This window comes from Symphalangus syndactylus, chromosome 7 (assembly GCF_028878055.3).
Source record: "Symphalangus syndactylus isolate Jambi chromosome 7, NHGRI_mSymSyn1-v2.1_pri, whole genome shotgun sequence".
NCBI lineage: Eukaryota > Metazoa > Chordata > Mammalia > Primates > Hylobatidae > Symphalangus > Symphalangus syndactylus.
The window spans coordinates 119,019,215-119,041,417 of record NC_072429.2 but is presented as its reverse complement, the minus strand read 5'-3'; the positions used below and the strand labels follow the sequence as shown (position 1 = coordinate 119,041,417).

The following is a 22,203-nucleotide window of genomic DNA, read 5'->3' as shown; positions in this document are numbered from 1 at the left end:
AGATATTCAGCATGTTACCCAACAGGTAGTTTTTCGATCCTCACTATCCTCCCACCCTCCACCCACAAGTAGGCCCTGGTGTTTGTTCTTCCCTTCTTTGTGTCTATATGTACTCGATGTTTAGTTCCCACTTATAAGTAGGAACATGCAGTATTTGGCTGTTTATGTATTAGTTTGCTTAGGATAATGGCCTCTAGCTTCATCTATGTTGCTGCAAAGGACATGATCTCATTCTTTTTTATTGTTGCATAATATTCCATGATGTATATGTACCACATTTTCTTTATCCAGTCTACTATTGATGGGCATTTAGGTTGATATCATGTCTGCTATTGTGAATAGTGCTGCAATGAACATACATGTGCATGCATGTGTCTTTACAGTAGAATGATTTATATTCCTTTGGGTATATATCCAACAGTGGGATTTCTGGGTTTGGGAATTCTGTTTTAAGTTCTTTGAGAAACTGTCAAAGTGCTTTATCTAATGGCTGAATTAATTTACATTTCTGCCAACGATGTATAAGTGTTCCTTTTTCTCCATAATCTTGCCAGCATCTGTTGTTTTTTGCCTTTTTAATAATAGCCATTCTGACTGGTATGTCTTCTGTCCTTACTTTTAAGAATATGAGCCCCACAAAATTAGACATTGATTGACATTCATTATGACAGTATAGTACATGGCCACAATAAATCCTTGATACATATTTTTTAAATGAATGAGTTAGTTTCATGTTCCACATGATCTATAGTAAGGTGTGACCTTAACCTTTTCCTTTCAAGATTTTAAAGTGCTTAAGGGCAGGGAAAATATTGTATGTATCATTAAAGGAGACATTTTACCATAGTATGTAAAAAGAACCCCCTGACATGGACTTTCTGCCTTGTTTTAGTTCGCTGAACTCAACACATTTTAAGGATAAGCATCCTCTGGAGCTTCACCAGGCATCGACAAGCTGCTTCCAAACACATACCTGTCTATCCATTCATTTAAGGTTGAGTCCAATCATTATAGTTCTTGACTTACAGTCCCTGACAAGTAGCTGTAATAAGAGCTGGAGAAATAATTTCTAAATACATAGAATGAATTAATTATTAGCCTTACTTGGGTTCCATCTGTGCCAATCTTGTTCAGGGCTCCAACAGTGCTATATAGAAAGCTGATGATCTTATTGAAATTGTCATCTCCAATGCTCCAGGATCCATCCACCATAAATACCAGGTCAGCCTTGGCCGCCTTACATACTGAAGACCAACAATGAATTTTGAGTCAGAGATAAGGGGAAAATTTAGTAGTTATTAAACCAGTAAGACAAATAATGGTTGCCCTCTGCTAAGTGAAGCTCTTTTTCAAAGGAAAGATATAAACTTCTTAATGTTCATATTCCAAACTCCTGCTCACTATGCTTCTTTGCTGTAATTACTCTTTTATACTCAAGGTTCTTATTAATGACTAAGAAGCTTCTATTATCCATGTGGAAATAGAGAAAGAAAAAAGTGTCCACCAACCGCAGCCCAAAAGAATGAAAATGAAGGACTAGGAAAAGATCGGACCACATGGATTCAGAGACCGAAGTATCAGCAAACACTGTCTAGTGCCAACTGATTGGAAGAAAGGACATACTATCACTCTGTGCACCCTGTCCTTTTCTTATTGAATTAGTAAGTTAATGTCAGAGAGATTCAATTTCAGCAGAAAAGCATGTGATAAAATGGAACCAGATTAATCTAATTATAATTTGATATTCACTTGGGCTGAGGCCCTAAGCAAACAAATTCTAATCTTGGTTAAAAAAAAATTTTGTCTCTGTCCTTCTATTGCCCACTGACATATGTCAAGAAATATACACTAATGCTAGCCAAGGGAAAGTATTATCAGTAGGTATTACAGATATCAACAAAGCAATCAAACAAGCAAAAAGAATTAAACAAAGCAAACTACACCAATAAAAACCTACTCTACTGAGAACATTTTTTAAAAGTTCTTTTTTGGTATCATGTGCTGTTTCAGATTATCTACGCCTCTCCTCCTCTTCATTATGGCTGATCATTGCAGTTGAATCTGTTTTATGATGAAGCGAACAATTAGCTCCTCAATAATCTGAATCTTTTAATCTTAGGCCAATTGCACATAAATATTCTATGAGATAATGTGCCTTTCTTTAAGAAAAACCTCACTGAGTTTTTATTTTATTAAGTACAATTTCATTCCCTTAAAGCTATTTATAATATAAAATAAACCATCTCCAAGTGAGCTAATACTCTAGGGGCAGTACGGATCTGATAAGGTTGAGTTCTGCGATTTATAAAATTTTACAAATTTGTGGTTTGAACTTAAAGCTGAAAGGAATAACAAGATCTGCTAATTATGAGTTTATAAACACGTCCTCTGTTTCCAAGACAAGATAAAAATGAAAATTAGGTTTCACTTTCAAAATGAGAGCAAATTCTATTAAAAAATACACTCAAAATGAAAAACGTAGTTAGTAAATCAAAGAAAGAAAATATATCAACATGCATGAAGGAATTACCTCTGGGGTAGAAAGCTGTGTTTTTAATGTTCTTCTTTTAAGTTTTTTCTACGTTTTAATGTTTGTTTAATAAATATTTAGTATTAGTTTAATAATACAAATTTATTGGCTTTTAAATTAAATATACCCAGGACAAACAAAGCCTAAAATACACAGTGCATTCAAGTTGCAAAAGCACCATCTAAAACCATCACGATGAAAATCTCAGAACCAATGTTTCTACTTTGTCAATCCTTAACCCCACAGACCCTTCCAGATCACATAAGTCTTCTATAAGCATTCATGAATGTTTACGGAATAATATCCATACTCAGCTATAAATAAAAATACTCTGACCTCAGAGCATTCTGTAATATCTGCGTCAGAAGTGCCTAATTAGCAAATTTATCAATTAGGATTCTGTTTCCAGTTCCAATAGTGAGAATAACCATAGATGTTGAGACTAAAGAAGGCTAGATATGAAGCTGGAAGAAGAAAGAATTTGGCATTCCAGGTAGAGCGAATAGCATTCAAAGATGCAGGACAGCATAAGACATGTATGGGGAACCCTGAGTTGTACAATTTTGCTATTATATAATGTATTCTGGGAAATAATACTGCGAAGTAGATTGATTCGTGAAGACTTTGCATGCCATCCTAGGATGAATGTTGAGCTTTATTAGAGTTCTTAATTGCCTCTGTTTCTTTGTGTCTTCTACTCTCTGTAGCATTTGAATCTACTGGCTTTAAGCTCTGAACAACTTATTTTTTATTGTTTCCCTGGTATGTAACAGGCACTTTAAGATGCATTGTGAATGGAAGAGCTCTTCCAATACAACCTTCTAACGTGTTCTACTTTCTCCTCTCATTCTTCCAGTCCATCCTCCCTATTTCGCCCAAGTTATCATTCTTAAACACAGATTTCATCAGATCACTCTTCCTTCTTACAAATTCTCACAACATGCCATTTCCCACAGGATAAAGCCCAAGTTCCTAATTTTGTCACATTAACCACTGAATAACTCTATCCTCATTCTTTTCTCTTTCATGCCACACTAAAGCATTTATGGTTCACTAAATCCATTAAGCAGTTGGATCACTCTTGACACCAAGCGCTATTCATCCCAATACCTGTCTCTCAAACTCATTCTTCAAAATGTAGATAAAATGCCTCTTCCTTATGAGTCATTAATCTGCAGCAGCATTAACCATTACCACTTCTGGGCTACCATAATACAACTGCTATTTTATAACTCATAAACTTGACTGGTATTTATCTAGGCAAGCACCTATTTCTCTTTAATACTAAAAATAAGCAGAGAGCAGCAATCATGTATTATTATTATTGTATTTCCCATGCCTACCATAAGAGCCTTGATAATAAATAGCAGGATTAATAAGTATTCATTATTGAAATGAAAAAAATAATGATCACTACTTTGTTGAGGGCCCTTTTAAAGTTACCTTAATAGCTTAGGTAAAAGGTGATGAGGAACTGTTGTGATGAGGAAAGAAAAAACAACTGAAAGAGACACTTCAGAGGTAGGCTGGGAAACTATTACTGTATCTGAGGAATTACAAACCGGATTTTCACTTACAAATTATGTTAACTATTCTTCCTTAATGAATGTTAACTGTTCTGATATTTCAAAAAAAATAGTATTAAGCAATTCTGTTAGTAAATCCATTCTTTGTGTGCAGAATTGATATTAAATGGATATCATTCAAGCCCATCATGGTTGATAAGCATTTGTATTAAGGAGAAAATTAGGTAGCACAATAAATATACTTTATTAATACCCTGGTTTTAAGTGAACAGGCAAACAAAACCAATACAAATCCTAAACTTAGAATCAGATCATTATTCTATTATTCTTTTACCTTCTTTTGCTGGTGGAATGGTTGGAGGAAAAGTTGGTGGTCGTGTAGGAAGTGATTCTGTAAAGGAAAGGGAGAAAGGACATCAGTTTGCCATCTCATCTGTGGGGAAGAGAGGAAGGTCATGGAGTAATAAACATTCAGGGGAGTCAATGATTTTGACAACTGTCTTCTCTGAGAATTTAATGAGTACTATAAATCAGCCACAGCCTGTGAAAACTGACTCCATCCGTCGTCTCATCCTCAGACTGAAGGTTTGAAATGCCATTTTGCCACCATTCAGTTTACCCAGCAGGAGTCAATGAAATCAAACTGTCAACTACAAAGTGGTTCTAATGTTGATTTAAGGCAGGAATCCTGCCAACCCATTTGAAAGTTCATCTCCTTTTGCTTTCACACACACAATAAACTTCATTTCCATTCTGCCTAAGGATTGACCGTCAATCCTTGCTCAATAGCACTTGTCCCTTTCCATCCTGCATCCCCCAGGATATTGGTCACCAGTGGACTCTGATTCATTCTGCTCTGCTCAGACTGCATCTGGAAATGTCTTTTGGTTTTGGGGACCAAATGTAAACATTGGCAGGCTAAACTGTTTGGGTCTTTTCAACCTGGATTATGTGGGATGAGAAGTCCACATACTCTGCAGAGGTGTGGCTTGGTTAAAGGGTCTGGGGACGGTTAGATCAGAGTAGTGATTATCAATTCTCATTCCAGCTCATGTGGCAAAGCACCAGGAAGTTGTGGTGTCATTAGGTAAACATAAAATACGATGTTATTACGTATTCATTTCTAATTCTTATTTGACACTAAAGATTTAAGAAAAACTAAGAAAATTCTTCTCGTTATCCCAGCTTAATACTCAGGAAAACCCTCCGCTAATCATAGCCATTCAAAGAGGGGATGTCTAGCCTCAGGCGATACTAAGCACCAAATAGCTAGAAGGATTTGAGCTCAGGCAGACTGACTATTTGCCAAGAATTTTATAAAGGGGGGTTTAGTTTCTTCATTGTCAGGAAGGCTAAGAAGTGAGTTGTAAGGTCTCTTCCAACTTTAAGATCCAATAAAATAAAATAATTTAAATAAAATGATTCGACATTAAAAGAATGAGGTAACTATATATTACTAAATGAAAAAATATTCAAGATGATTATTTTGTGAAATAAACAAGTCACAGAATACCATGACATAATCTCATTTGTGAAAAATAAAACTTACACACACATACACACACACACATATATACCTTTTATATTTTTTATATATGTGCTTTTTATTTTTCATAAATATGTATATATATATGTGTGTGTGAAAAGGAAATATTTCTGAAGAGGAAGAACAAGGAAAGAGGGAGGTTGACAACGCACTTTATACCTTTCTGTTTTACTATTATGGATATATATCACTGTTATTTTTAAAGGCAATTTTTGAAGCTAAAAACTCTCAAAATTTAAAAAATGAGAAATTTTTTTGTAACTAGGATTGCAAAACTTTCTTAAAAGCCCCACAAAATGTTTCTAAAGCCATTTTTTAAATTTTAAAATTTGTGGAAGTAGTCAGTCATCTTAATAATTGTGCATCTTCTTTATTTTTATTTATTTATTTATTTATTTTTTGAGATGGAGTCTCGCTCTGTTGCCCAGGCTGGAGTGCAGTGGCGCGATCTCGGCTCACTGCAAGCTCCGCCTCCCGGGTTCACGCCATTCTCCTGCCTCAGCCTCTCCAAGTAGCTGGGACTACAGGCGCCCGCCACCACGCCCGGCTAATTTTTTTGTATTTTTAGTAGAGACAGGGTTTCACCATGGTCTCGATCTCCTGACCTCGTGATCCGCCCGCCTCGGCCTCCCAAAGTGCTGGGATTACAAACGTGAGCCACCGCGCCCAGTCGCATCTTCTTTAATATGGAAAATCAAGGCATCTCCTAAGTCTGATCAATAAATCAAGAATGAAATCAGTAAGAGAGTATGGCAGCCAGATTAATATGATTGGGCAGAACATCTGGCCAAAGAATCTCTTGGGTAAGAAGAACCACAATGAACTGGGGACACATGTTTATATTCTATATGTAGCATACAGATTGTCCCTGTCTTCAAGGATGTGAGGGGCGGTCACATAAAGAGGGAATAGTTTTTACCTGCATTGCTTCAGAAGGTTGAACCAGAACCAACGGCTGGAAGCTACAAGAAGAGAGATGCCTCCAATATAAGGAAAACATTTACATCAAACAGAGCTATCCAAATTGGATTTAACCCTAGGTTAGTAGTTAACCAGTGTGGGGTCAAGGATAGGAGAAGCTAAAGTAGATCGGGGTCCTAAACACAAATGTTTCTAGCGGTCAGGTGAGCAATGAATAAGCGCAAAGAACTTAGTGTAAACATTAAGGTGCAGTAGCAAACTTAAATGCACATGCACTGTCTAAACAGACAGCATTTAGTTGGTTCCAGCAGATTGGCACCATGAAGATAGATACTTAGTGTTGCAAGATATTCTGACTTTTCAAAAACTACTTTAAAACTTAAAAAAGTACGGCCTGGAGAAAACATGCCTGATAGTGAGATCTAGCCTTTAGTTTATGACTTTTAAGAAGATAATAATGGTAATGACAAAAAGTACTTGCTCAATGACATACAGGTTGAAAAGCTCTTCAATGAATATTCTTTTATTGGTTGTTTACTGCCACCACTTGAGGCAAGAGAGTAGGTATTTAATTTTACTGATGAGTGAAAAGCTCAGAGATGCTGAATTGCCTAAAGCCATAACGCAAGAAAGGGGCAGAACAAGATCCACAAACAAACCATTTGACTCTAAGTCTTGTGTACTACCAGGTTCCTATTGACTTCAAAACTATACGATTTACAATCCATAAGATGGAATTCTAATAAGCAATAAGAAGAAACAAACTACTGACACAATCTACAACATGGAGAAACCACAAAAACATATGCTAAGTGAAAGATGCCAGATGCAAAAGACTACATATGGTATATTTCCACTTATGTGAAATGTCCAGAAAAGGCAAATGTATAATAAAAGAAAGTAGATTGTCTGAGGCTCAGGGTGGGAAAGGAGATTGACTGCAAATAGCAGGAAAGGTTCTTTGGGTTGATGGAAATATCCTGAAATTGGATTGTAGGGATGGTGATACAACTCGTTACATGTACTAAAAATTATTGAACTGCACACTTAAAATGGTACTTAAATTTTATGTTATATAAATTATACCTCAAAAATACATGTGGAATATGAAATACTGCATATTTAAGTGTTGTGAAATAAAGTCTTTGTATTACATAAAAGAAGATGATTTAATTTATTATACTTTTATCCTCTCTTTTTGAAGGTTACATGTGCATGATTTCCCTCTGCAAGTGCCAGAGAGGCTGGAAGAGCTATACACAGGTAGTAATCCCTTCTAAATGCCATGTACATGATAGAGGGGTCACCAAGAAAGCCCATTGCCCAACACCTATTCAGACACAAATCCTCCCGGAATTTCAAGTTTAAATTCAAGATACTGAGTTAAGCACACAAATGTCCCCCAGAATCCACTACACTTCAAACCATTTTAATGTTTGTGGACCCAGGGTCAAGAATCTTTGACTAGAAGCCATTTCAAGAAGTTGACACTCTCCTTGCTCTTTGGAACGTGTAAAAAGAGCTTTGTTTTAATTTTATACTTTCCCTTTCCCTTTAGTGCATCACATCTGCAGTCAGCTTGGAAAAAGTGCAAGAGCTTCTTAGGCAAGCAGTAACTCTAGGGTCATCCAGTTGGAACATCTTGGCTCCCTTCCCATCCTCATGGCTGTGGTAATATGCCATTGTTTTAATGTCAGAGCTAAGTCCTCAAACTGCATTTCACACTCCACATGCCACAAATGTTCCTTATGGATCTGGATCACAATGTAAGTCATTGTCTCAAGTGCTTTACTATCGTGTGGACTTCTAGTCTCTTGTGAAACATATATAGAGAATGGAAATAAAAAACACATATTGATGACATCAGTGGGCCATATGCAATGAATTCTGGGGTTGAGTAAGAGGAACAAAACTTGTATTACGTATATTCCTGAACAGCAACAGCTAATATTTTTCTAAATGGGATAAGGAAACAGGATGCCTAAAATTCTGTTTGTTCATGGGGAGAGGGATCAGGAGAGAACACACATGACTTACGTGTTTTTTCCATTATGCTCACACTAGGTCCTTCAATCTCCTGCAGCTTTGTATAAACACTGATTTTATATTCAGAATCAGGCTGAAGTCCATAGAAGCAATGCCTGGTTGTCCCTCCACCCACAGTGGATTCTTGCTTTTGCCTATCTATAATAAAAACAAAACAAAACAAAAACATACGCATATGAAATGTTTGAAACACAGCCATTGGCAGATGATTTGCTTCTAAAATATTTCACATGTGTAGCCCAAATCAGATAACTCCAGAATGAGTTATATTTGTTTGAAGTATTGTATCTTCTTCGAAAGAGTTAATATATTCACTGGTATTTTTCTATGGAAAATCACATTTTATATGTCCAAAAATGAAGTTTACTATTAAAAGACTTCTGAGATCAACTCTGTACTTCATGGAGAAGCATTAATGCATGTAATTATATGCACACATCCTAACTGATCTTTTGGACAGGTGCAGATGTGAGGGCATTTATTTATTTTTTTAATCTTTTTTTTTTTTTTTTTCTGAGATGGAGTCCCACTCTGTCATCCAGGCTGGAGTGCAATGGCGCGATCTCAGCTCATTGCAACCTCCGCTACGGGGTTCAAGCAATTCTCCTGCCTCGCCTCCTCAGTAGCTGGAACTACAGGCACGTACCACCATGCCCAGCTAATTTTTCTATTTTTAGTAGAGATGCAGTTTCACCATGTTGGCCAGGCCAGTCTTGAATTCCTGACCTTAGATGATCCACCCGCCTCGGCCTCTGAAAGTGCTGGGATTACCGCCATGAGATACTATGCCTGGCCTATTTTCTTAAAATCTGAACTCCCTTTTATTCAGTATGATTTTCTGAACACAGTCCAATGTTATATAACATAAACAGATACTTCCTTTTGGCCTCATATAACTTAGTACCACCCAACAGACCACCCTTCTAGGCAGTGGTCTAAAGATACAGGTATGGGTCTCAGAAGCCCTGGTCCATGGGTCCAGGTTGTCTTCAAAGCTGCCACAACTGCAGGCAAGAGCCTGCAGCAGCACTGGGACCACCAAGGAGTCCTCACCCTGCCCAGTATCTCCATCTCAGCCTTGACTTTTAACTGGCACCAGTGGTTTCCTTCAATCGCAAAAGACATTCCCAGGGAGTTCAGAGGGGCCTCTCCAAATTCCCTGCATCCACTCTGAAAGTCCTTTAATTGAGGAAAAAGGACATGGTGCTTACATAGCATAGAGCCATATATGCTGTAGAGCTCAGTCTCTCAATTGCTGGTTCTTTTTTTATCTACCAAGCAGACATGTCATACACAGCCAATTCACATGGCACCTTCTCTGTCTTTTTCTCCACCATGACAGAGGCACAAAGAACTCTGGAGACCTGACTAACTATTGGCTCCTTTCTTTGTTCCCACACCCACAGCAAAATTGCTGTGCATCTCCTGGAAGAACTAGTGCTGGCCCTTAGGTCCTGAGATGAGGAATCTGGATTAATTATATTCATCATTTCTTGAGGGTTTATTATACCCAGGTTCTGTGCTTGCTATTTAATTATAACAACAGCAATAAAGATAATAATAGCCAACATTTAATGAGTGCTTATCATGTGCCAGGCAATATTCTAAGGAATTCATATGTATTATCTCATTTGATTCTTATAACATTTATAATTATTCCCAATTTAAAGAGAAGAAACTAAAGGTCAGAAAAGTTAATAACTTCTGCAAGTCCTTATTCTAATTAGGAGAACTGAGATTGTTTAAACTGGTAGATAATAGTTGTACATATTTTGGCGGTTTGTGTGATATTCTCATACCTCTATACAATGTGTAATGATCAAATCAGGTAATTGGAATATCCATCACTTCAAACATCTATCTTTTCTTTGAGTTGGGAATATTACAATTCTTTTTTTCCAGCTATTTTGAAATGTACAATTGTTGTTAACTATTATTTCCCTACTGTACTATCAAATACTAAAACTTACCCCTTCTACCTAACTGTATTATTCTACCCCTTGACCCACTTCTGCTCATCCCCCTGAATTCAGAACTCTAAAGCTCAGTTTCAGAGGATGTTGCTTTAATTTCCACTGGTATATTTTAAGCAAATGTGAATGAAATATATAGTTTTCCAAAATGAAACCATCTGAGAGCTATTGAGTGCATATGAAATGTGCAAACATGATGGCTAGAGATTAGATGATGCTTTATCACTCCACAGAGCCTACTTGGGTGGCTTTCATTATTGAAGAGTTTCAAGTCTTTTCCTCATAAGCATAGAGCGTTGTTGTTGTTGTTTTTACCACAATGGACAACTGATTAAGTTGATTAAGAGGAGGAATCACTGCTACCACAAAAAAGCAATTATTCAAATTTCCCTCTAGATTGATCATCTTATCCATAAATTGTATTTGTTTAATCAAAGCTTCATAACGCTTTATTTCTAGGGGTTGAAAAACTAGTGTTTAAAAACTGCATTGATTAAATATATTACACATATCATTTAGTGGTTAAAAAGAACTATCCACTCCTTCAAAATGTTATTTGCAGAGGAGTTTATGAAGAATAAACAGAATCTAGAAAATATAAAAGTATACCAGTTGCTTTTTCAACTATAAAATGCAAAAATTTGCACAATTTTTGTCTATTTTATAAGTATCAAACCTAATTAAATTGCCATCCATATTTTGATATGCATATATTGAAGCAAAGATATGTATATTATAATATGCATATATCAGAATAAACATGATATATGTTATTTTAAATCTTGTCTATGGACAAATATAGACTTTTAAAAATATAAACGAATTAAAGTTATTTGTTAAATAGAATTTTAAATTTATTTTTATATATTGTGAATATGAGAGAGTTTCAGAAGTGAATTTATAATAGAATTTTTATTAATGTATTTGTTCAAAGTAAAATACTGTCAACTTTAATCATTTCTTGTTGATATATTATGAAAAATGATAACATTAAAAAATTGTTAAAGTGTTTGTGAGATTATAAATTATGTGAAATGGGTTTGATAGTAAGTAAAATTTAGTGAACTCAGTGTTTTGCTTTGCGTAGGTCCAAGTTTAGTCTATGGTTTCCAGGCTCAGAATCCCACAATAACTGTTTCTTTTTGACCCTTAGCTATCCCTTAGAGCCTACTAAAAGCTTCTGTGAGCCACCTGTAATACAAACATTTCCTGAATTTTATACATTGATCATACTGATCTACCTCCATGAACCTTGCGGGGACTCTCCAGGAGTCAATCCTAGAAATGCGCTTTTCTGTCACATTTCCTATTTCATGTAGAAACCCATGTACTTTAAAGACCCTTGAAAATAGAATATAAGTAGACCTTACTGCTAAAATAATAAATCTATAAACATTGGAAAACTGGAACAAGCACTATAAGATTAATGGCAAACAGTATCAATTTGGTTCCCAATACTAACAAAGAGGGGTTCCATGAATGGGGGTGTATCCATGTTGCTTTTGGCATGTGCAATTCAGGCCTGTTGGCTTTGCCTTAAGGAAAACATTCAGACTGACCAAATGGTGACTAATTTCCTCAACCCCTCATGCCAAAAGCAGGAAGTTAATTTATTTTTTTGAAACAGAGGGAAAAAATCTGTCTTTATTTGTGCACTCATTCTTAGCAAGCAAGACTAAATCCGTTCTCCAGATTATAATCGTATAATTATAATTATAATGCCATCAGCTTGACTTACCAAAATGTCCTACAAGTAGTTATTGAGTTCCACACGCAAAGAATATCCAGCATCCAGGAAACTACTCTGGTTGAATTTTATAATATAAATAATTATACTCCCCATAATGTCACTGCTTCAAAAAGTTTAATTCTGATCATAGGTTTTGTTCCATATGATGTTTTTCTGTGGACCTGGTCTTTGGTAAGGTAGGCTCTCCACTATGCTGCAATTCTCTATCCTTGTCAATAAATAATACTGCAAAGCTGACATCTCAGCACCTAAATAGGGACAAGTGGAGCATCCTCTGAACCTTTATCTAAGCAGGTTACAAAGAAGTTCATCAGGTTTTGGGGATTGGGGGGGGATAAAGTGTTTGGGCCTATGTGGCATATATTAATAAATGCATGAATTTGAAGGCAACCTTAGGTGCCAAGGCAACTCAGAAACAGCTGGAGAGAGGGATAAAATCCCACAGCATCTGCAGAACTAATGGAGGATCTCACAGGGCTCTGAAAATCTCTCACTTTGGGCTGTCCTAGAATTAACCAAAAACCTATCATTTAATTTGGCAAATGGATGACTGAGTGCAAAGCAGATTTTATTTCAGTCTTTCCTGAGAAGACCTTGTCCTTCTGGTAATCTTTCTTTTTTCTTGGCCATAAAAATGTCATAATATTTACATGGGGAAAGGACATCTGTTGCTTTTGCCTGTCTTATATCTGAAATCTCTTTCTTTGCATCCATTCCTCCTCACTCTTGGTCTTCATGGTTTGGAGAGGATTGAATAACACCCCCACCTCCTGCCACCACCACCAGATACAGGGGTGGAAGGCAACCAGGTCCAGACAGTCAGTTTATTTCATGCCCTTGCACTCAATGACAGATTTAGAGGCATGTGACCCAAACCAGGCGAATATGACTCAGTTCCTGGACTTCTGTTGGAACTATTGAGAAAGAGAAGCTCTCTTTTCACCAAGAATGTTAAAGCTGGAAGCTGGGAGAATGTAATTCTGGATGTGACTCACTGAGCCTGGCTGAAAATGAAGGCAGAGGAGAACAGAACACAAGGAGCAAGACTTTTCTCTAGGACATTGAACACCTAGGTCCAGATGTGCCTGAAACCAGAGACTTTTGGACTTCTCAGTATACTAGCTAATAAATTGACCCTTTGGCTTAAGTTTATCTAGCTTTCTGTGAATATTAATAAACAAGCCTGAATGATACAATGTGGCTATTCTACTCACAAAAACCTTGCAAAATTGCAGTTATTGCCTCAGTTAATAGACTCAGATGAATTAATTTTACAGAAGCTGAAGCCCGGAGAAGAAAGTTGACCAGTGGTTGTGGTTACAGTGAAGACTTCATCACTGACTTAATCTCAGAATAAAAATGCACATGCTCAAGCTATGAAAAAATATATGGAAAAAAACTGGAAAAAATTACCCATCAAACTGTAAGGATTTGACAGAGGCATTCAGAAAGAGGTCAACTGGCATAAAGCTTTGTTCCAACACATGGCAAAATTGGGTCTCATTTATTCCTGGTATCTCCTTTGCCTGGAGTGGAAAGACTGAAATTTCTGCAGAGACCGCATATGTAGTCAATATTACAGTCAAAACACCTGAGGGTCTGAGACTCATCTGCCCATGGAAGAATGGGCATCTTACCACAAGTCCTTTAAAGGCAGTGAATCAGGATGGTGACCACATTCCTCTATAAGATAACGAAACTCAACCTAATTCTTCTCCATTCCAAAGTAGGAAGACTAATCCTTGATCTAAATTGTATGAGTTAAAATACCTAAACACATTTCCTACTGCCACCCCCAAACTCACTCCTCCATCAAACATTCCTTTTCAAGTTGTCAATTAGAATCTTTTGCTGTCCAGTTGATAAATAATATTCAGTAAGACAACTGTGTGAATGAAATGTAGGCTAATTTTGTTCATAAATCTAATCTCTCAGCAACAAATGTTGATGAGAAGTACATTGAGCAACACTTTTGTTTGTTCTTGTTCAATTAAGACTATAAAGGTTCAGTTGAAAAAATTTCTGGCAGACTGAAAATAATACTGAGGGAGTATAAATTCACTTAACTTGAAGATAAAAAGGAACTGTGGACTCATTTACTTGTCAGCAAAGATCTTGGCTTCGGAAAGAGCTTATTGTGGTTTTAGATGACCAGTTCAGTGTTATCAGACAAATCAATCATATCCTCTGATAAAACTCTCAAGACTGCTTTGCAAATATGCTAAACTAAAGGCATTTAATTTAAAAAACTACGAATCTTACTGATTCCATTGATAAAGCCAGTTTTTATATGTCGTTGTGTCAACATATATAGTGATAAATTTTTATGAAAGGCAACGAATATCCACAGGAACCCACGTTCCTTCATTTCAATTTCCTAAATCATATAAAAGGATAAATCATATAAAAGAATTGTGGGATAGTTTGGGAGGGTGATTATTACACTTAGTATTTTTTCTTAGGCTTAGCAAATACCACTAAATGCCAACCCTTCTATATTAAAGTGTGACTTACAGAAATATAGGAAACATAACTCCTTAAGATTTCACAGTTGTTTCTCAAATTGTTGCCTGTGCTTTATCTACTTCTGGCATCCCATAAATCATACTTCACCTAACCACAAAATCCATGTGACTTATCCTGACTTTCTCTCCCTCAATGTTTGTTCCAGATTAATACCACTCCCAAATGTCAAGCCAATGTCAGGCTGGAAGGATCCTTACATCATATAGAGGGATTCAAAGAAGTAGTGGTGCCACATGTCTATCATGATGATATCTTGACTGGGATTGGCAGGAATTTCTTCTCGTATGTTCCACCTATCTCAGTTCTTATTCTACAAGGGACATATTTCCAAATGCTCTCAGTGCTCTCCTAAACTACGCTTTCCACTTTATGGATTGGATCAAAAATGGGATTTATGGATTTTGAATATATCTATAGTCAGGAATATGAGCTACTAAACCCAGTCTTATCTGGAACTAGAAATAATTAGGTCATTTTGCTTTTCTGAAATGCGGAAACCAAGATCATTTGTCCAGAAAGAACAGGCTACATTTTTAACAATTTTACTCCCAACTTTGGAAGATTTTAAAAAATCACTTGGGAATCTTTAGCATCTCCTATAATCCCATAAAATAACAAGACATACCTTTTCTATTGTTTCTATAAACCTGATTAAGTAATTTTTATTATTTGATTTCATCTTCTGAATAGTGTCCATGCTGATGTTGGGAAAAGAGGATTAACTGGCTCTAGATACTCATTTTTGGGGAATCAGCCATTTGTTGCTGTTCTCAATATTTTTAATGAAGACAGACATTTTTACTGTTTCAGCCTTGGAACAAAGTCCCAACTTGTAGATGTAGGTGAGAAATGTAATGCTGAAGAACTTATTCATGATGGTGTAGATACATTAAGTCTCTGGAATGAGGGTTTGTTTTTCACCAACTATCCCCAAACATTTCAAAAGAAACACTAAGAAAAACATTAAATTTAAACTTGATCCCTAGAGAGTGAATACCCAAATTAGAGTACAATATAATTTTAATGTATGCTAGTCTTGGTTATCTGGCTGCTAACATTTTTGGGGTCCTTCCAGTGCACAAAGCACTGTTGTAAGTGCTTTATGTGAAATATCTCAGCTTTATCTTCACAGAACTCTAAAAAATCAGCACTATGGTTATACCCATTACCAGATAAGGAAAAGGGAAGTTTGCAGAGGGTTAGTAATTCGCTTACCCAACCAGTCAGACTCCATATGCAGCATGACTGACCAATACAAATTGCTTCCTCGACAAGAGGGCTGTTGTCTAATGCTACTTGTGTGTTGTACATAGTGGTGTGCAAAGAACCAAATACACAAACGCTTGACAAAAACATAAGTGATGGATTGTACTCACCCTGGAGAGATTCTATAACAACCCTATAGGCTGTGGCATGGCGATGCACCTGCCAGTGGGCACACAAGCTGGTCATTTCAATGTGTTTGGCTTGGAGATTGGTAACACCCAAGAACACTGGAATGAAATAGAAACATAACTGTATCACACTGCAGACAACACCACAAACATCCCTGAATCTGAAATTAACTTCTGGAAAAATTTTCATCCAAAGCTGCATACTCAGAGCTGGGAAATCCATCAATTTACAATGAGTTAGTATACAAAAGATAAATGTTTTATGACTTGAGAAAACAGATTGCAAAACATTATGCATGATGTGGTCTGTCTGCTATTTTTCTTATTTGTTTGTTGTTTGTTTGTTTTAAAATGGGGTCCTGCTCTGTAGCCCAGTCTGGAGTGCAGTGGCATGATCTCATCTCACTGTAACCTCAGCCTCCTCGGCTCCAGCAATCCTCCCACCTCAGCCTTCCAAGTAGTTGGGATCACAGGCATGGGCCACCACATGCAGCTAATTTTTTTTTTTTTTTTTTGGTACAGGCAGTGTTTCTCCATGTTGCTCAGGCTGGTCTCAATCTCCTGAGCTCAAACCACCTGCCTGCCTCAGCCTCCCAAGGTGCTGGGATTACAGGTGTGAGCCACCATACCTGGCCCTGTCTGCATTTTAAATAGAAGAGGAAGTACATATTGATAGGAAAAAGACCAGATGCAAAGGATGATGAAATGTTGGGTAATTTTAAATCTTACCCCCTTTATACACTTGTGTTTTCTAAATATTACACAATAAACATGTAATACTTGTATAATAAAAAAGTAAATACAGTATGTACTTATCAACCAATGAGATAGCCATGGCTTAAAAAGAGAAGAGTAAAATAGTCAAAATGGAAGTGTTCTGCAAACAGGAGCAGTTTCACAAGGACTGGTCTTCAAAACACGATTGAATAAACACTTTTGAAAATTTAAAAATAAAAGATTTTACACAGCACAAATTATTTTTAAAATACCTAGGTTCCTTAGACATTGTGATATGCAAAAATGGTTGTTTGGGGAGGCAATAAGATATTGTTTCTACAAGATAATAAAAAAGTAGGTAGCCAGTGTTTATCATTTGGATCCAAGCAGAAAATCAACATATTTACTTTTCCTAATGACCTCCGACTTCCATTCATATCATTTTCTGTTATTTCTCTCTCTCTCAGCTTACTCACAAAATAAAAATACCTTGGAATTATCTTTTCAAGATGGTAAAAATAATCTTGTCTAACTACAATTTATACATTTACACTGTTCCTTTCTGTTACAGCAGAGAAAGAAGACTTTTTTCCTAAAGCCAATTAAACAATCTCTCTTTCCCCTAAAAAAAAAAAATGAAATTAATGTTAATTGATTTATATAACTTTTTTTGTTTTGTTTTTTGAGATGGAGTCTCACTCTTGTCACCCTGGCTGGAGTGCAGTAGCACAATCTCAGCTCACTGCAACCTCCACCTCCCAGGTACAGGCGATACTCCTGCCTCAGCCTCCTGAGTAGCTGGGATTCCAGGCGCCTGCCACCACACCCGACTAACTTTTATATTTTTACTAGAGACAGGGTTTCGTCATGTTGGCCAGGCTGGTCTCAAACTCCTGACCTCAGGTGATCTGCCTGCCTCAGCCTCCCAAAGTGCTGGGATTACAGGCGTGAGCCACTGCACCCGGCCCTGATTTATATAACTTTTATCAATGTTAATGATTTATATAACCACACAAAATATTTTTAAAGTACCTTATATTAATTTATTTGCCATTGTGGGAGGTTTTCTTTTGCTTGGGAGAAAGAGAGAGAATAAATAATAAACTCACTTAATTTATATTTTAAGGACAAGAATATAAAACAATTCAACAACCTCAGTCTTTTAAAATATGTTTGGAATGCTCAATATATTTATTAAGGGATAGAAGAAAGAGGAAACAGAATTGAAGAGGGAGCAGAGAAAAGAGGATGGAAAAAGACAAGAAAGACCAGGGAGAAGAGAGACCAATAAAAAATCATAGGGCCGGGCGTGATGGCTCACGCCTGTAATCCCAGCACTTTGAGAGGCCAAGTCAGGTGGATCACCTGAGGTCAGGAGTTCAAGACCAGCTTGATCAACATGGTGAAACCCTGTCTTTACTAAAAATAGAAAATTAGCCAGGCATGGTGGCGCACACTTTAATCCCAGCTATAGGGGATGCTGTGGTGTAACTAAGGAAGGCTGTGAGGTTGCTATAGGCGCAAAACAGAGGAAATACTTGGAGGTTTCATTAGTGAAGCCACAACAGTGTCACATCAACAGCCAAGCACAAGATCAGAACCACAACCAAAGGCTTCCTAGGTCTGTTGAAGATGGAGACTATTTCTTTTAAGATAAATTTATTCACTATCTAGCCTTTAAGGTCTCAAGATACTCCATGACAGAGAGTTCGGGACACCTCTTCTATAAAAGGGCTGGCCCTATATGCAATCGGGGGGTGCTGGGGTCTGGCTTAATATATGGCCCACTCTTGCCTGACAGTATTGATTAGATTAATTATTTATTAGGGATGAGGGTAAGATATAGGCCAAGTGCATAAAGCCAAATCATTACAATAATAATAGTGGTTATTCATTGAATATTTCCCACATCATAAGCATGTTACATACATTTTTTCTCTGTAATCCTCACAATTTGCCTGAACAATGGTTATTATTATCTTCATTTTAGAATTGAAAAAGCCTGGGCTGAGGGAAGTTAAGCAATTGGCCCAAGGCCACACTAATAAGTAGCAGATTTGAGGCTTATTCTTTTGATAATACCATGACTACGATGTCAAGAGTGGGGCATGTGCTGTTGATTGCACTCAGGACTATCTTGATTAGCACACAAACGACTTGTATTTTGGTCATTTATGTGTTATCTTTAATGTGTATTTTAAAATGTGATTAAAAATCTTGAGTGATATAATGGACTTTGGGGACTAAAGGGGGATGTTTGGAAGGGGGGTGAGGGATAAAAGACTATGTATTCGTTACAGTATACAGTGCTCCAGTGACGGGTGCACTAAAATCTCAGAATTCACCACTAGAGAATTTATCCATGTAACCAAAAACCCCTTGTACCCTAAGGGATATTGAAGTTTTTAAAATACATAAAAAAAAATAAAGATGTCATTTGACTATCAAAAAAGAAAATAAAATGTATACTTCAAAAATAATTTGATTGTGGTGATCATTACACATTGTAAACATAAATCATCACATTGAAGACTGCAGATCTATATATCTACACCTCGAATATATACAATTTTTATTTGCCAATTATACCTCAATACAGCTAGAAAAAAAATGAAAGAATAGTGAGTATTTGAAACAACAACGATAATATCTTAAGGGGTTTATAACAATAGAATTACAAAATAGATAGAAAAAGAGTAGCAAAAAGGAAGAAGGTATTATACATTGTTATAAAATTCTTAAGCCAAAAAGCAATAATTTAAGGTAGACTGGAATAAGCTGAGGATTCATATTGAAATCTCTAGCGTATCTATGAAAATTTGGAATATTTGAGAAGCCAGTAGAGGAGAAAATATTTTTTAATGTATTAAAAAATAAAAATACTGATTTTCTGTTTAGGGTAATTACATGGATTTTGAAAAGTATTTAGGTCAAAAACTGTAAGTCAATCCAAATAAATAAACAGATCATGCGGAGGTATAACAAACTTCAGGAATATGGCACACAGGTGATGGAATTTGGAAAACACTGCATTAGTGCGTGGGTGTCTGGGAGTGGTGTATGCCAATGAGGAGTCCCAGATGGTGTGCAGACATGAAAACCCTCAAAGGAGTAGAGAAGGAAGTGCTGAGAGTGGGGTGGCATGTACTTTTGATGGATGGCATGTGTGCACACACAAGGGGGTGGAGTGACCCCTCTGAGAAAAGACAAACCTCATCCTGCTCCAACTTTGACATTGGCCATCTCGGGCTACAGGCAGTTTGGAAAATTTCACCAAATTTGAAAAATGCCAACACAGATTGTCCAGAAGGAAATCCTATCTGCAATCATCAAGCCTATTTGAAAGCCAGATACTGACACCCTGCCTGCCAACCAGGACTCTGAACTACCCTGAATAAAGAGCACACCTTTCTTTCCATGAAACACCATCCAGAAAGAGCAATGTGGAGGAAAAGAAAAATGCGGAGGAAAAGAAAAGAGCAATGCGGAGGAAAAGAAAAAATGATATATTTTTCTATTCCATTTCAGCCTCCCGTGTGCTTGGGAGGGTGAGGAGGTTGAATCATGAGGTCAAGAGATCAAGACCATCCTGGCCAACATAGTGAAACCCCATCCCTACTAAAATTACGAAAATTAACTGGGCATGGTGGCTTGTGCCTGTAATCCCAGTTACTCAGGAGGCTGAGGCAGGAGAATCGCTTGAACCCGGGAGGCAGATGTTGCAGTGAGCCAAGATCGCATCACCGCACTCCAGCCTGGGCAACAGAGCAAGACTCCATCTCAAAAAACAAAACAAAACAAAACCCATGTGCAGCTGAGGCCACTGGAGCTGGCTCTTACATGTTTTCACCATGCCTGTCAGGGCATCGCTGACGCCTGAGGCCTGGGAGGCAAATATCTTCACATTGTAGTCCATTCCGCTGAGGAGGTTTGTGATAAGAATGGTGTTAATGTCAGCTCCCACAAACGTTTCCAGTGTTGGACCAGGAACTAAAGAAGAAAGAGGATATATTTTAGTTACAACAAAATATGGGAAAATAGAAGCACTCTTAGATCAAATTGTACTCACTCGACTGCTTTTCAGTTGCCTAGGATTATACAGCAAGCAGACAGCAGGGTTGAGGTTTGAATCTGGTCTCATCTAACTCTAAAAACTGCTGCGCTAAAGGTTATTTTTAGGGACCTAGTCCTTTCCCTAAATATAGTTTTATCCTTGTGCTTATTCAAAGAAATTGGTCCACCTCACAGTCTACTATCTGCTATATTGTTATGTACTATGTTGTAACAGGCAATTGAGGAATTTGTCCAATTAAAGAAATAATTCTCAATTGTCCCTTCTAAGGTAACCAACTTTGTTCCCAGCAGGCATGCAAGTGGCAGTCATAGCAAATTTTATCATGGATACCAGGCCATACCTTGCCACATTGTGAACCAGCATCAATGTTACCACTTTCCTTTTATCTGATCCTTTCAGGATGTTTAATACTAGACAGATTATGCTCTTATTCCAAGGCCCTTGATTAGCTACCATTTTCAGGCCTTTATGTTTTCACCTCTTCTTCAATCTAGTGGGGTCTTTAATGAAGCATTAAAAACATTCGTTGTTAAAGCCTATACAAATTTATTTACGTCCTGCTTCTTCCCATGCATGCTCATTCTTTAAGAGCTTTGAGTTAGTGACAAGTTCTCAAAATACTCATCACTTTCCTCCAGAAGCCCCCTTCCAACAATACATTTATATGTCTACGTATGTTATGTGTTAACTCAGTAGCGATTTTCCCATGCCCCACATGTACGATGCAAATGACCACACGTGTATATTTCTCCCACTTGGCCTAGAACAGGATTTCTCAGCCTCAGCACTATTGGTATTTTGAACTGAAAAATTGTTTATTCTGGAACAGAGGAGTACTGTCAATTGTAGCATGTTTAGGAGTGCCCATTAGATTCCAGGAGCAAGTCCTCTCTCACCAGTTGTAACAATCAAAAATGTCTCTGTTGGGGAGCAAATGATATCAACTGAGAACCGCTGACCTAAAATAAAGCTTTTTTGCTTAGAAAGCCTGATCAATATTTGTAAAATGATCCAAAGAACAAATTAAGCAAGGCTGTCTTACAAATTAACGCATGCTTCTGGCCTAAAGCAAAGAGAGAAAAACATTGGTGATGGGTCCCAAAGAATGAGCCTGGAGCAGACTAGTGCATCCATGTTCTAGTCTTGCTATTTTATTTTCCTGGTTATAAGGATGTTTGTCTGGAGAAATTGGAGGTGGG

At 37.1% G+C, this 22,203-nt stretch overlaps 1 protein-coding gene across 5 annotated transcripts in view; it reads right to left on the bottom strand.

Annotated features, from left to right (window-relative positions):
* Nucleotides 1-22,203, bottom strand: part of COL14A1 (collagen type XIV alpha 1 chain) — a 309,275-nt gene that overhangs the window by 103,685 nt on the left and 183,387 nt on the right. For all 5 annotated transcript variants that reach the window (XM_055287135.2, XM_055287134.2, XM_063643521.1 and 2 more), the window contains 5 exons: nucleotides 20,770-20,919; nucleotides 16,195-16,311; nucleotides 8,561-8,707; nucleotides 4,391-4,447; nucleotides 1,105-1,244 (listed from right to left, as the gene is read on the bottom strand). In XM_055287135.2, the coding sequence (XP_055143110.1) occupies nucleotides 1,105-1,244; nucleotides 4,391-4,447; nucleotides 8,561-8,707; nucleotides 16,195-16,311; nucleotides 20,770-20,919 (611 nt within the window). The remainder of the gene's footprint in view (nucleotides 1-1,104; nucleotides 1,245-4,390; nucleotides 4,448-8,560; nucleotides 8,708-16,194; nucleotides 16,312-20,769; nucleotides 20,920-22,203) is intronic.